Raw genomic sequence first — 16,802 nt, 5'->3', positions numbered from 1 at the left:
TTGGAGAATTTTGAGCATTACTTTACTAGCATGTGAGATGAGTGCAATTGTGCGGTAGTTTGAGCATTCTTTGGCATTGCCTTTCTTTGGGATTGGAATGAAAATATAAAGCAATAGTAAAAAACTGTTGAGTATCTATTATGTGTCAACCTTCATATCTACTCTGTAAGTGAAAGTCGCTCAGTTGTGTCAGACTCTTTGCGACCCCATGGACTATACAGCATCGAATTCTCCAGGTCAGAATACTGGATTGGGTAGCCTTTCCCTTCTCCAGGGGATCTTCCCAACCCAGGGATTGAACCCAGGTCTTCCGCATTGCAGGAGGATTCTTTACCATCTGAGCCACCAGGGAAGCCCCTACTCTGAAAGTGGACATTAATTTTTCTATTTTGCATACAAGGAAAAAGGCTCAGCAATGAGGTTAAGTGGCCTACGTGTCCAGTGTCATCTAACCATTAAAGGGTAAAACCCCGAATGCCTGCGGGTTGATTTGATCACGAAGCCCAAGCTTTTTGTGTCACACAAATTTTCTAAGTGGAATGTTTAAGATACACTTGAGGTGATGACTATTTATTAGGTACATTTATCCACATAAATGCAGAGGTCTGGACTAGAGGGTAAGGCTTCTCTTAACTACGTGAGTGATGGTGTTTTATTTCTTTAAACCTGCATCATTCTGCCCTATTTACATAAAATAATGACACCGAAAATATCTTCTATTTTTGGGTTACTCCGTCCGTTAAGTAGATAATCTCGCAAAGCAATCCCATGGCCAAAGCAGCCTGTCCGGGGAGACACTGAAGTTTCCCCAAAGCCCAGATTGCGGAGACGCGGGAAAAGTGCTAACTTGTATCCACACTAAAAGGAGGCTTGTTCAAGAACTAAAAGAGAAGCGATTTGAGCTAGACGAGGGCAGGTTCGCGACCAGGGAACTGGGTGGAGGCAGGGCAGGGCGGTAAGCGGCGACCGGCCCGCGGCCCACTGTCCCCCCGCCCCCGGCCCGCGGGAGTGTGGAGGCAGGGCAGGGCAGGGCGGTAAGCGGTGAGCGGAGCCGGGGCCGCGGCGGGGTGTGCGCACGCGCGCCGGGCAGCGCCGGCTACGCCGACAGACCCGCCTCCTTCGCGCGGTCTCTCTCCACGGTTACCCCGGTTCTCAGCCCCTCCTTTCCGCGGCGCTCGAGGGACCATGGCCGATCCTCGCGTAAGGCAGATCAAGATCAAAACCGGCGTGGTGAAGCGGTAAGGAGCCGGAAGCGGCGCCGCGACTGCTGCCTCCTCTCCCTCACCTCACGGCGGCCCGAGGGGCCCGGCGGAGCGCAGGCCCGAGGCGGGCCCCGGGCTCCAGGCCTCACGTGGGGCTCCGCGGCCGGTGGGCTCGGGGCGGGGACGGAGGGGGCGCGCGGGTGCCCGAGCCCGCCGGCCTGGCCCCTCCGCACCCCGCGCCCGTTCCTTCGAAAGCCCGGCGGGGGAGAGGCAAGCGTCCCTGGGCCGCACCCCTCCCGCGCCCGCGGCCGAGGAGACGGAGGGCGGCGGCCCGGCCCACTGCGGTCGTGCTCCGGGTCTCCCCGGAGAACCTGGCCGGAGGGGGCGCTTCCAGGCCTCTACCTGCGCTCAGGTGGAGGCGCGAGCCCGTTCAGAAGTTTAGGAGGGCGTCCCGAGGCCGCCTTCATCCGAAATGGGAGCAGGCGGGCGCCCTGTCATCCAACATGGCAGGCGGGACAGTCCCAATCTGGGCCGTGAGCTTCCAGCGCTCTCGACAAACTTCCGAGGCCTCGCTCTCCCCGGCTAGCGTCCCCGCGGCTCGCCCCAGAGCCTGTAGGATAAGCAGCCATCCTGGGTAGGCCAGTCTGGTAGTTCGTCGTTATTCCAGCCGTGGTTAGACACTGGAGTGCTTGTGAGAACTTTATTGTTCAGACCCCAAAAGATCAAACTTCCAAGAGAAAAGATGAACAGCCTTCTGAAGAAGCAGGTTAATTTGGCAGTAAATCTGTCTAATCCTAGCTCTCTGGCTTCTTCCTTTTTGCACACCTTTCCTCCCTGTGTTGATATTTTTCACCAGAGGGATGACAAGGCAAAGGGGAGAATGGATTCACTTAACGAAGCTGTTGCCTCTGAGGCTTATTAGTAGAGCCTTACACTGTCCTCTCCTAGAAACTGTTATTGTTAAGGCAGTTAAGGAGACAGGATGAGTCGTAGTGAAGTGGACAGCTTTTCTGAAGTGAGACTGCTTGGGCTCGAGTCTTGATTCTGCCATGTTATGTACTGTTGAAGACATTACATCTGCCTCAGTTTCCCCCTTTGTAAAATGGAGTACCAGCCTCATGCAGTTGTAGCACCTGCTGTTGTGTTTAACAGTATGTGGAAAGTACCAGTACATGTTGACTAATACTATGATTTGTATTCCTGTTTTACAAATGAGAAACTGAGCTTTGAAGTTGAAATAGAAAAAATAAACTTGTTCGGGGTCATTGCTAGTTAGTGGCAGAGCAGGCAAAGAACTGAGGTTTCTAACCTACAATCTTTTAAGTTGCAGTGCCCCACCCCAAGGGTATTTTTTTAATGTGTGATAATAGGAGGAGAGTTGAGATGTGTAATTGAAAACATAATTTGCACTGTTACTCACCCCAGAGTTCTGTTGTTCACTTTTGTTTTGCTTACTTCGGTTATGTCATTTTTATAAATCTATTTGGCAAAATGATTTGCCATATATATCCAAAAGGATATGATGAAGAGTGCTTTAGATGGAAAGTCATGAGAAATGACTTCTTTTTTATTGAGGTATAGTTGATTTACAGTAGTAATTTCAGGTATATAACATAGAGATTCAGAATTTTATTTTTTATTCTCCATTTAAAGTTGTTACATTGACTGCATTCCCTGTGCTGTCCATTCCCTTACCCACCTGGTAGCCACTAGTTGGCTCTGTGAGTCAGTTCCTGATTTGCCATATTCATTAGTGTGTTTTATTGTTTAGATTCCACATTTTATGATAACATACAGTATTTGTCTTTCTCTGTCTGACTGACTTCACTGGTCCTAATGCCCTCCAGGTCCATCTATATTGTTGCAAATGGCAGAATTCCGTTCTTTTTTATGGCTGAGTAGTAGCCTACGGTGTCTGTGAGTGACGTTTTCTGTATGCATTCGTCAGTTGATGGATACTCAGGTTGCTTCCATAGCTTTGCTTTTGTAAATAATGCTGCTCTGAACATTGGGGTGCATGTGTCTTTTCAAATTTGGTGTTTTCATTTTCTTCAGATAACTACCCAGGAGTGGAATTGCTGGAGCATATGGTGGTTCTGTTTTTAGGTTTTGAGGAACCTTGATGCCGTTTACCATAGTGGCTGCAGCAATTTCCATTCCTCCCCACAGTGTACAAGGATTCCCTCTTCCCCACATCCTCACCAACATTTGTTATTTTGGGAGACACGCTGATTTGGGACATCCCAGGCGGTGCGGTGGTAAAGGACCTGCTTGCCAGTCCAGGAGACACAAGAGATGGGAGTTAGGTCCCTTGGTAGGAAAGGTTCCCTGGAGTGGAAAATGGCAACACACCCCAGTATTTTTGCCCGGAAAATTCCATGGGCAGAGGAGGCTGGCAGGCTACAGTCCCTGGGGTTGGAAGGAGAGGACATGACTGGGCACAACCACAAACACTTATTTGCATAATTACGTTTCTAGGCTTTCAAAAATTCCTAAGTACGTATAGATGCTGCTCGGAAATAAAGTTTTGTTTTCATTTTATTTCAATAATAGAGCATTATCAAAGTTTAATTTTGATTCTTTATACTTACATATATTTATCATTTTAATGAAATCCTTTCATAATTTACTGTAATATCTCAAATTATAAATTAATCAAGTGCCTACTGTATATTTTTTCATGGCTGTTCTGTTGGCATTTTGGTTAGAGCTTGTCTGTATGTACTGAAATGAGATATGGTTTAAAAAGCTGTAAAACTTGTATTTTAGCTTTTTATTAACCACATTTTGCCTTGGTAGGTAACTCTCAACCTGTAAATATTTTTGCTATTCTCTCTTCTGTTACTTTTTCCTGAAAATTATTTTACTTTGACTCCTTCCAACATCTGCCTTAGCATGCTGTTTTTTAGAATTCTATGTTTTACTTCAGCAAAGGAAGGAGAATAGATGAGGCATATGTGGCAACACGTTAGTAATTGTTGGAGATGAATGGTCATTTGTCTTCATTATATTCTTCTCTATATAAGTTAAACATCTTTTATTATAAAAAAGATGCATTTTTTAGATGCATTATATGCATTTTTTTTCCTCTGCAAATTTAGTTTCAGAGTCTTCTCAATTAGTTTCATGATTCAGACATGTTCTTGGTTTTATGAATTCCCGTTCATAAAAGCATTGGTTTTAGAAAGCAGTCATCTAAAATTCAATTTCTGGTCTCAGCACCTTTTTTCTAGTCAAGATGTTCATTTCCCATAGCCTCATTTATCTTCAGAAGTAACAACTTTTATTTGGAAAAAGAGATTTATAAGTCATTCAAGCCCTGAATTCCTTCAGTTTTCTTTCCAGGAATTGAAAGCCACTTAGAAATATATTCTAGGTATTAGTCCTAGAGTTCAGTTTGGGTAGGCTGTACTGGAAAAATCTAGGAGCCTGGTAGGCTGCAGTCCATGGGGTTGCTAAGAGTTAGACACGACTGGGCGACTTCACTTTCACTTTTCACTCTCATGCATTGGAGAAGGAAATGGCAACCCACTCCAGTGTTCTTGCCTGGAGAATCCCAGGGATGGGGGAGCCTGGTGGGCTGCCGTCTATGGGGTTGAAAGCGACTTAGTAGCAGCGGAAGTGACTTAGTAGCAGCAGCAGCAGTACTAGGGAGGGTAAATTCTTAAGAGTTTAGTGTCTAATCAGATGTGCTAAAATTCTTCAGGTGATCAAGGAATTCCCTGTAGTGGGCTTTAATTTAGAAAGAAATCTGGGCAGGCAGATGGAATGTTACTGGAGTATGGAAACAGGCAATAAATAGATGGTGGTATTTGGCAACAGGGAGATCAAACAGTGAGTGGAAAGATGCACTTTTCAGCATGTTGGCCAAACAGTGACTTCAGACTGTAAGGAAAGAAGCCTCAACAGTGCTCTGGTCATAGAGAAACTTTGTTACCTCACATTGTAACAGAGGCAAAGGATCTGACTTCCAGAAATAGATTTCAGGAGAAGAGGTTAGATTCCTAGAAACAGGAGAGTCCAGTTACTAGGAAAGGGTTGTTAGTTAGACAGCATTGATTCTGACTTGGTGCTGAGTTTCTCACTCCTAGGACTTGCCAAATATCTCTTTCCCTGCAACATGATTGCTTTCTCAGGGATAATTCTGGCTGTGAACTATGGAGATATATGTGTACTCAGAGTGAGTAATTATACTAAGGTACTTTAAGAAGTAGCCAGTGTTCACATGTGATTCATTGTTAGTGGGTATTGGTTGGTAGGTTTGGCTCTGGCAGGCTCTTTTTAAAGATTTGAATCCATGCTCCAGATTGCTAGATCTACTTATCTGTGACTGGGTCCCAGCTAATCTGGCAGTCCTAGCAAGGATTACCAAATATGACTCCAAATTTCTTCTTTTCCAGTGCAGAACTGTACATCTGTTCTTCCCCTTCCCTTCCCCCTAGTGTCTCACTGGCATCACTTGTAGGGTTTACTTGGGACTGAAGGGTTTCCAGGATGTGGAACCTACAGTGCTGAAGTTGGGAAAGTCTCACGCAAACCAGGATGATTTCTATTAGTGTTTACATGCCTACCAAACATAGCACTGTTTTCTGTGTGCTGTGATTATGTGGAGACTATTTGATGATAGTACAACTGTGAATTAAATATTGTACTTTACTTAAGTTAAAATTTAAATGCATCCTGTAAACATGAAGTTTTGCCATAGTAGCCTTTTTTTATATTAAATTATGGTGATTTAGAAAATAATTTTATCTGAAGAAGATGTGGCATTGTTTTTTTTCTTCTGGTTTTATTGAGATAGTTTTTTTAAATTAATTTTTACTAGAGTATAGTTGCTTCACTGTGTTGTGTTAGTTTTTTCTGTACTGCAAGGTGAATCAGCTCTACATGTACCCCTTTCTTTGGGTTTCCTTCCCATTTAGGTCACCACAGAGCACTGAGTAGAGTTCCCTGTGCTGTATAGTATGTTCTGGTTAGTTCTCTATTTTATGCGTACTATCAAAGTGCATATATGTCAATCCCAGTCTCCCGATTCTTCCCACCTCCCCTTTCCCCCTTGGTAGCCATGACACATTATTAATATTTTATAACTGAAGCTTATACCTCTTAATCTCTCCCAATTATTTCCCTCCCCCTATATGCTTCCCCTTGGGCAACCACCTGTTTATTCTATGTTTGAGTCTGTTTCTCTTTAGTTATATTTGTTCATTTGTTTTGTTCTTTAGATCCCACATTTAAGTAAATCGTACAGTATTTGGTTTTTTTCTGACTTATTTCACTTGGCATAAGACTCTCTAAGTCCATCCATGTTGTCACAAATGGCAAGATTTCATTCTTCTTTACGGCTAATATTCCATTGTATGTGTGTATTGTGTTTATCAATCACATTTTTCTTTACCCATTCCTCTGTTCATGGACTCAGTGGAAATGAGTTTGAGCAAACTCCAGGAGATGAGAGAGGAACCTCGCATGCTTCAGTCCATGGTGTCACAAAGAGTTGGACACAGCTTAGTGACTGAACGACAATAACAACAGCAACAACAAATTCATGGGCACTTTGCAAATGCTGCAAAGAACATAGGAATGTATGTATCTTTTACATTAGTATTTTTGGGTATTTTTTGATAAATACTCAAGAGTGGAATCACTGGATCATATGGTGGTTTTATTTTTAATTTTTTGAGGAATCCCATACTGTTTCCCATACTGGTTGCGCCAATTTACATTTCCATCAGCAGTACACAAGGGTTCCTTTTCTCCACATCCATTGTTTTCTTTTTGACAGTAGCCATTCTGACAGGTGTGAGGGATATCTCATTGTGGTTTTAACTTGCATTTCCCTGATGATGAGTGGTGTTGAGCATCTTTTCATGTCCCTGTTGGCCATCTGTGTATCTCCTTTGGAAAAATGTCTATTCAGGTCTTCTACCCATCTTTCTGTTTTTCAAATCAGGTTTTTGGTTTTTTTTTATCTTGAGTTCTGTGTGGTTTTCTGTATAGTTTGGTTATTAATCCTTTCTTTGTCAGAAATGTGTCTTTAGACAGCGTCTACAGTTCCGTAGGTGACTTTTCCCTTTTGTTGGTAGTTTGCTTTGTTGTGCAAAAGGTGTTTAGTTTGATTCGTCCCGTTAGTTTGTTTATTCTTGTTTTTATTTCCCTTGCCTGAGGAGACAGATCCAAAAAGATATTGTTAAGACTGATGTGAAAAAGTATAGTACCTATTTTTTCTTCTAGAAGTTTTATGATTTCAGATACTACTTTTAAGTCTTATTTTTGTATATGGTATGAGAAAGTAGTCCAATTTGATTCTTCTGCATATAGCTGTCCAGTTTTCTCAATACCATTTATTAAAGATACTCTTTGCCCCATTTTTCACTGAAGCAGAAGAAAAAATAGCATTTATGTTTTAAATGCTGATATGTTATTTCAGCTAAATGACATATGTCTACCATAAGTTTCCAAGTATGATTTCTGTTTATAAATAAGGATTTTTTAAAAGCTGTGTTTATGGTAAATTCAAGAAATTCTTCTGCAAGACTATGTTTTCATTCATTTAACATGAAAGAGGTTATTTAATAACTTTAAGTCAACTTATTTTTCAATAACGCTTGCTAAAAATGCCCATTGGTGAGTGAATTAATTGATTAAAAATGCTTTCTGAAACATATCTTTTTATAACCATTTTAGGTTGGTAATGGCTTAAAATCCAATGTGAACAAAGAATGTTAGGGCACTGGAAATAGCTCTGACATTGGCCCATAGTTTTTCTCTGATTAAATGAAAGTGACACCAGTAGATTAGAATGAGACTAGGACAATTCACACTGCAATTGTGTTAGTTTAACTTTAACAATCTTTTAACACTCTTGTTTAAATGTAGCTGACATACCATAATTACAAATCTACAAGCCTTGATTATAGAATTTTACATCATGGATCTGTGGGGAAATTGTATTGATTTTTTTTTTTTATAAAGCAAGGACCTTTCCCAAACTGTTGCATCTTCCCAAGTTTGTTTATATCCATACCTGTAATAAACAACTAGGTATGACATATATATTTATATATATACACCCACAGGCACACCCACACACATATGTTGTATGGCAGGCATTAAAAAAGCACAGGAGGTAAGTAAAATTGCCACATTGTTAAGTATATATGTAACACATTAAGTGTGTAGATATGCTGTTACATATTTTATATTGACCCAAAAGTGAAAACTGGATGACACATGTACTTCGTGAAAAATATGAGTGACTCGTATGTTATATGGAGATTTTCCGCCATTAGTTGTACTTGTCTGTTGTTTCCCCTTTAGTTGTAATTGTATAAACTCACCCCTTTTAAAGTAATTATGGCTAAAAATAGGATGGACACTATCTGGGAGAGGTTTAGGACATGGCCTTGTAAATTTTTCTTGTAAGCTTTAGTAACTTTTATATTTTAGTGTTTTCTCCTCTTCTTCCACATCATAGGCCTTTGATGTGAGTTAAAGTAAGTTCAGCCAAAATGGCCAACTTCCTACCTTGAAATTTAGCCAACTCTTTGGAATTTCTGTATCGTATCCAGTTCTCCAAAGTAGTGGTCAAAGTCATTGTCAAAATGGATTGCAGGTGGTCAGCTTTTCCCACCTTCTGCCAGCTACTTGGCAAACTGACTCTTAGGAGCTTACACAGCTGGCAACCAGATGTCTCTCTCAGCTGGAAAGGAAGAAAGCTAAGGCCACTCATGACCATGGTTTCCCAGCACAACCTGTGTTGTTCTGCAAGTTGAATATGGAAATGAAAGATTCTTTGACTCCTGTGTGTGTGTGTGTGTGTGTGTGTAGATATGTTCTGTGTTTTCATTGCATTTTTTTGTTTCGTAGAAAATGTTTAAAATCTGTGGTAAGCCAGATTGGAAATTTTTGTTAAAAATAGTAGTCCAGAAGTATTTAAAATATAAATGCTTAAATGTGTGGTCTTCCTATTCCAACTTTCCATTTCCAATAATACAATTAATAGAACAAAATTCCAACTGTGATGCTGTTTAATGTTTCCAAATAGAGCTCGTTTTAAAATAACAATGCTGATCCAAAGATCATTTATTTAGCAGCCTCATTCAGAACCTCTGTCTTTGAAGCGCTTGGTATGGTGTTGGCATCTAGTATATGTTCAGTAGAAGTCTTTCCAGTGGACAAATTCATGTCTTATTCTGTAAGGATTTTTAAAAATAATTTTGTAAGCTTTAAAAAAAAAGTACTTATTTGGCTGTTCCGGGTCTTAGTTGCATCCTATGGGAGTCTTTGATCTTCACTGTGGCATGTGAACTCTTAGTTGCTGCGTGTGCGATCTAGTTCCCTGACTGGGAATTGAACCCTGGCCCTCAGCTTTGGGAGTGCAGGGTCTTAGTCACTGGACCACCAGAGAAGTCCTTCTATAAGGATTTTTTGACCTGATAAGCAGTAGGAGCTATTGAATCAATTGTGATGTGACAGCGTTGTAGTTCTTAACCTTTAAAAGCCCCAGTTTTCTTAGCTGGAAAATGGGTTAATGATAGTATCTTTCTTGTTCTGTTGTTTGGAAAATTTTAAGGTAATCATGTAAAGCACTTAACCCAAATGCCTGACGTTATGTTCAGTGTATGTTCATATGTGTTCAGTATTTACTAACTGCCGTCATTATTATCATCATCATTCTGTAGATGTATAAACAGTGTAGTCTCTCCAGGAGAGACCCTGGAACTTCAGTTCAGTAGCTCAGTTGTGTCCAACTCTTTTCCACCCCATGGACTGCAGCATGCCAGGCTTCCCTGTCCATCACCAACTCCCAGAGCTTACTCAAACTCATGTCCATTGAGTTGGCGATGCCATCCAACCATCTCATCCTCTGTCATCCCCTTCTCCTCCTGTCTTCAATCTTTCCCAGCATTAGGGTCTTTTCTAGTGAGTCAGTTCTTCCACAGTTGAAAAGCATCAATTTCATCACCGCTCAGCTTTCTTTATAGTCCAACTCTCACATCCATACATGACTATGGAAAAACCATAGCTTTGACTAGGGGGACCTTTGTTGGCAAAGTAATGTCTCTGCTTTTTAATATGCTGTCTAGGTTGGTCATAGCTTTTCTTCCAAAGAGCAAGCGTCTTTTAATTTCATGGCTGCAGTCACCATCTGAGTGATTTTGGAGCCCCCAAAATAAAGTCTGTTACTGTTTCCATTGTTTCCCCATTTATTTGCCAAGAATTGATGGAACCGGATGCCATGATCTTTGTTTTTTGAATGTTGAGTTTTAAGCCAGCTTTTTCATTCTTCTCTTTCACTTTCCTTAAGAGGCTTTTTAATTCTTCTTTACTTTCTGCCATAAGGATGGTGTTATCTGCATATCTAGGTTTATTGATATTTCCCCCAGCAATCTTGGTTCCAGCTTGTGCTTCGTCCAGTCTCGTATTTCATATAATGTACCCTGCAGATAAGTTAAATAAGCAGGGTGACAATATACAGCCTTGATGTACTCCTTTCCCAATTTGGAACCAGTCCCTTGTTCCATGTCTGGTTCTAAATGTTTCTTCTTGACCTGTATACAGATTTCTCAGGAGGCAGGTACAGTGATCTGATATTCCCATCTCTTGAAGAATTTTCCACAGTTTGTTGTGGCCCACACAGTCAGAGGCTTGGCCATAGTCAATAAAGCAGAAGTTTTTTCTGGAACTCTCTTGCTTTTTCTATGATCCAGTGGATGTTGGCGATTTGATCTCTGGTTCCTCTGCCTTTTCTAAATCCAGCTTGAAAATCTATAAGTTCTTGGTTCATGAACTGTTGAAGCCTGGCTTGGAGAATTTTGAGCATTACTTTGCTAACATGTGAGATGAGTACAGTAGTGCAAAATGAGTACATTTTTGCCTTTTGCATTTCTTTTTCTTGGGGATGGTCTTGATCACTCCCTCCTGTACAGTGTCACGAACCTCCTTCCTTAGAACTTGGAACGTAGGATTCTATCCCTGAAGCATGCTTTCTTTTTAACATTTTTTGGCTGTGCCACATGGCATATGGAATCTTAGTTCCCTGATCAGGGATCAAACCTGTGTGCCCTGCATTGGAAGCCCAGAGTCGTAACCACTGGACCACCAGGAAGTCCCATGCTTTCTTTTAAATTGTGGGAAAGAAAACTTAGTTGTTTGTCATTTTCACTGATTGGTTCTAGAGAGAGAAGGGAGGAACGTGAAACTTGTGTTTTGAATTAATCTCCAGTAGTGGCTATTTTTCTTTAAATTGTTGAGGTGTTGATTCCCTATTGAAGGCCCAGCAAAATATCTCTGTTTATATCAGTGACCCCATATTTTTTAACACCTTAAAAAAATACTGTATCAACTTCTTTACCATAATGTGTCAAAGCCAGTTTCCCTCTTATTGCACTTCCATACAGTTTATCTCAGGGAAGAGTAATCAAGCGAGTAGTAAGTTTTTAAGAGTCCTTATTCTGGAATCTATAAATGATTCACCACAACTGTCAGAAGATGTCCCTGTAATTCTAATGCTAGATTATAGTTATTTTCAAACCCTCCTTAATATTTTTTAAACTAAGTTCCCTATTTGTTGTTGATATTCTTTTACCTGTGCTAAAGAAATATCTTAGGGAGCCTTATGTGTGCACATATGCTTTAACTTAGGGTTTATTTGTCTCCAAACAAATAGGCATCTACTTTTCACTGAATAATCCTCAGCTTCTGAACTCTACTAAAATGATATGCTTTTAATGTGCATCCATTGCCTGAAATACATGTGTACTCTATGAGGCTTTTGAAGACCTGTAAGTCTACGGAAGTGTAAGTCATCTTAAGTTACTGGTACAGTGCTTTTCATTTCAAACCTAGGATGTTAAATTCTAAGGTCTCTGCACTGTATAAGATTTACAAAAATTTTCTTAAGGCCAAGCAGTTCTTTTAGTCTTTTTAGGGACCAAAGGGATGGTGTATAATACATTGCTTGTACTAAAACAGGCGTTTAATACCTATTTGCACATTGAGCCAAGGAATGGGGAAATCCAGAAAAGAAGTCAATTATATGAGGGGGAACACCTCACATAATTGAAGTTTGTTTTTATAACTAAAAATGAGAGACTGAAAAGAGAGAGATTGCTGAATACTCCTGTTACACTTCAAAAGAGCAATAAAATAGCTGCAGGTAGTCACAATCTTCACTTAAAGACTTTTGTCAGGATAGTGTTTTTGTTAGAGAATTGAAAGATAAAATATGTTTATATCAAGGATTTCTTTAAAAGTTAACAACTTTGAAGGATTTTTTTTAATGTAGTTTTAATTGGAGGATAATTGCTTTGCAGTGGTGTGTTGGCTGCTGTGCACCATGAATCAGCCATAAGTGTACATACATCCCCTTCCTCTTGAGCCTCCCTCCCACCCTCACCCAGGAGTTTTTTCAACTAGAAAGTTTGTTGTGGAAAAGTTTTTAATTATTAGTAAGTTTAATCTAAAAAAGGTTTTGTAGTTTACCTAGAGCTAACCAGAGCACCATCTCCTTTTGATTCTAATTTACTAAAATTGTGTCTGTGTGTGTGTGTGGTGTAACTGCCTATTGTTAAGTTACTTACATAAATAGACTCATCTATACCAGGATTTTTTTCCTGAAACCTAAGAAAATAGTAAGGATATAGGTAAATTGAAATCTTATTATGGGCAGTAGATGATGTTTCAGAGAAACTTAACATGGCAAAGTTTTGGGCCCAGTCCTTAAGGAATTTTTGTTCTATTAAACTTTACAGTGTACGTATATCTAAACATTTATTCTTAGAATTGCAGGTATCTCGTATCTCTTTACATAAATCCAAAATCTTCAGCTTTCTCCTGAGCTTTAAACTCATTTTAAATTATTGAATTTATGCCCTTATTTTAGTATCCTCTGGTTTCAAACTTTATCTGACACCAAACTAATTATTTTCTCAAATGTGATCCTCTTCATCTATTTTATGAAGGAAAAAAGTTATTTCATGTATGAGAAAAATCTAGAGAAAGCATAATAAACCTGAAATGAAATAATATAGTTACACTTGCAGTGCCCTTTCTGAATTTGTTCCTTTTCTTCTTTGCCTTCAATTATTATTCCGAATTTGATCTTTATCTTCCACACATTTGTTTTTTTGGTTGTGGTGCGCGTCACGTGGAATCTTTCCCATCTTGGTGCACATCATGGTTTCCCAGGATTGAAACCATGCCCTGTGCAGGGGCAGCTCCAAGTTTTAACCACTGGACCACCAGGGAACTCCCTCCACACATATTTTTAAACTTTCAGTTTATATGTAGATATACATGAACCATATTAAAGTATTGTTCTGCACACTTAACTGCCTTATGTAACTAAAATATATCTGGAAGGATACATAGGAAACTGGTCATATTGGTTGTCCCTGGGAGATAAGCTGTATAACTGAAGACAGGGGTGGGAGGAAATTCTTATAATTTTGAATCATGTCAGTTCAGTTCAGTTCAGTCTCTCAGTTGTGTCCGACTCTTTGCGACCCCATGAATCGCAGCACACCGGGCCTCCCTGTCCATCACCAACTCCTGGAGTTCACTCAGACTCACATCCATCGAGTCAGTGATGCCATCCAGCCATCTCATCCTCTGTCATCCCCTTCTCCTCCTGCCCCCAATCCCTCCCAGCATCAGAGTCTTTTCCAATGAGTCAACTCTTCGCATGAGGTGGCCAAAGTACTGGAGTTTCAGCTTTAGCATCATTCCTTCCAAAGAAATCCCAGGGCTGATCTCCTTCAGAATGGACTGGTTGGATCTCCTTGCAGTCCAAGGGACTCTCAAGAGTCTTCTCCAACACCACAGTTCAAAAGCATCAATTCTTTGGCACTCAGCCTTCTTCACAGTCCAACTCTCACATCCATACATGACCACAGGAAAAACCATAGTATTACCTATCAAAATATAGATTGATTTAAAAATTATGAGTAGTGTCATATTGTGGGAATCTTTTTATAACCTAGTTTTTGTGCATATCACTGTGTTTGAGATTTATTCATGTTGAAACTGTCAGCTCTAATTCATTCTCTTGTGTGAATTTGCTAGTTTTTTTTTTCCATTCTCGTGTTGGTAAATATTTAGTTTTAACTTTTTCCAGTTTTACAAATGATGCTACAATGTACTTTGTTAAATATGGCTTTTAGTGCACATATATAATAGTTAATGTAAGGCAGAATTTTATAAGGCATGGGCCCTGAATGGATTACAGGTATATGAGAGTGTAGCTGTCCTTAATCTTCATGATGGCCAAGTATGGCCAAGAAGAGCTGTGGACTATATGGGGGAAGAACCTTTCAGACAAAATGAACAGTGTATTAACTGTTCATTAATATTAATACAAAGGCTTGGGAAATAATAATTGGCCTGTTTGGGGAAGAACATCCAAGTGACAAAGGGGAGGAAGGGCAGGAGACACTTTCAGGAGTAAGAGGGAGAGGGTATATATCCTATGGGACCTACCTGTCATGTGAAGATTCGGGCTCAGGTCTCAGGAGATGTCACCACCTCTGCAGAAGTTCCCTGGCTATCTCCTTCCTGTTTTCTTAAAGAACTATATGTAATAGCCCCCTCTTATCTGTGGTGGCTGTGTTCTTTGATTGGAGTCGGGTGGGGGGTGTGGAACAAAGAGAAGGGGGAAAGGACAAATGAATGTGCCTTACCTTGATCCCAACCATTTGTTCTCACCGACTATCTGCCTTCTGCTGTTTTAGCCCCTCAGTGGAAGAGTCACCACTTCTATTGCAGGGCTTGCAGTCATTTAGGAGGCATTCCTGGAATCCATTCCGAGTGCTTTTTCCTTTCTAGAAGCATAGCTATACATGGTATACATAATATCCTGGAGAAAATGTTGCATACATGAACTTAATAGTGTTAAATAGCCTTTTGTGGGACAGTTTACGAAGCTTAACACCCAAGTATGTATAGCTTTTTTCCCATGCTTACCGAGATCCTAGAAACTTGACTATAAAAAACACCTTTGCAGTGTAACTGAGTCCCTAATTGGAGAATGCTTGAATTATATTGTGTTAACTTGGTTTCATGTTTAAATTTTTTCTGCCTCTTGCTTTCATGGAACATTATCAGCCATTCATGTTCCTGCTTCTAGTGCTTTGTACTTAGGTCTGTTTACATTTGTCTTTGTCTTTTTGCTACTGCTAACATGTTTTAATGGCATCCCACTCCAGTACTCCTGCCTGGAAAATCCCATGGACGGAGGAGCCTGGAAGGCTGCAGTCCATGGGGTCGATGAGGGTCGGACACGACTGAGCGACTTCACTTTCACTTTTCACTTTGATGCATTGGAGAAGGAAATGGCAACCCACTCCAGTGTTCTTGCCTGGAGAATCCCAGGGACGGCGGAGCCTGGTGGGCTGCCGTCTATGGGGTCACACAGAGTCGGACACGACTGAAGTGACTTAGCAGTAGCAACTTAGCAGCAACATGTTTTAGGGGAACTTAGACTGTTTTATTTATTTCTGAATCAGATCAGATCAGTCGCTCAGTCGTGTCCGACTCTGCGACCCCATGAATCTCAGCACGCCGAAAATCGAAATTGTCAGAAGTCTTGCCTTTTATTATTGCTTTATTTGAACTAGACTCTCTCTAGCTATCATAATATTTTACATTCATCTCATCTAGGATATAAGCTCCATGAAGGCAGGGATCTATTCCCCAGAGGCCTGACACCAAAAAAAAAAAAAAAAAGACTCTTGGTAAATATAAAATGAATGAATTTACTCAGTGGCATTTTAAGTTCCTTGAAAACAGAAACAGTATCTCATTCTTCATCTCTCTTTAATATATTTAAACAGTCTTTTGAACCATTTTCAGTATAGACATGGCACAAAATTCCAAAGGTACTTAAAGATAGATGCACAGTGAAATATAGGTCTTCACCCCTGTCCGTTAGGCACCCAGCTTTTCCCTCTTGGAGCCGATGTTATCACTCATTTGTGTGTGTGTGTATCCTTCTAGAGATATTCAGTACCTGCCTAAGTATTTACATTTATGTCTTTAAAAACAAATGACAGTTGTTGGGCTCCGCTCTGCAGGCCTGCAAAGCCTATACTTGCCCAGTTTCAAGGCCAAAGAAAGAGCCTGGAGTCAGCAACAGAGATATCAGTGGTTTATTGGATAGAGGGAATCTAACATGTCTGAAGCAAGATCCTGGAGCGATACCTCACCACGTGTGGCAGATGGCAGGCAGGATGTGGTGGCAGTTTTTGTGAGGAGTGAGCGGGGTTTGGCAGTTATAGGGGGAATTGATGTCAGGTTGACTTATCAGTTACCAGGGAAACTGGCAGAGATGCACACTCCTCACTGCCCCTTTGATAAGAACAGTCACTAGTTGGGGCCTTAGGCAGCTAGATAGGAAGATCAGTCCTGTGGGTAGCATATAGATGAAGCAGGCGCTGGCTGAGCATAGCATGATACGTATAGCGAGCAAGAGAACAGCCATCTTGAGTGGCCTGACCATACAGTAGTCCTCTCTGTAGACGCTGATTTTAAGCGTGTTCTGTATGGACATACCACATTTTTTTAAAACCCAGTTTTCTATTAGTTTTCCCTGGTATCCCA

General features: G+C 40.7%; 1 protein-coding gene across 1 annotated transcript in view; it reads left to right on the top strand.

Moving 5' to 3' along the window:
- Positions 1–1,079: 1,079 nt before the first annotated feature.
- The window catches only part of TBCA (tubulin folding cofactor A), an 81,078-nt gene continuing 65,355 nt past the window's right edge, over positions 1,080–16,802 (top strand). The window contains exon 1 of the mRNA XM_070377252.1: positions 1,080–1,238. Coding sequence (XP_070233353.1) covers positions 1,186–1,238 — 53 coding nt within the window. The 5' untranslated portion in view covers positions 1,080–1,185. The remainder of the gene's footprint in view (positions 1,239–16,802) is intronic.

The sequence above is a fragment of the Bos mutus genome, chromosome 10 (assembly GCF_027580195.1).
Source record: "Bos mutus isolate GX-2022 chromosome 10, NWIPB_WYAK_1.1, whole genome shotgun sequence".
Classification (NCBI taxonomy): Eukaryota; Metazoa; Chordata; class Mammalia; order Artiodactyla; family Bovidae; genus Bos; species Bos mutus.
Note: the sequence above shows the minus strand (reverse complement) of the source record. Positions and strands in the feature narration are given on the sequence as shown.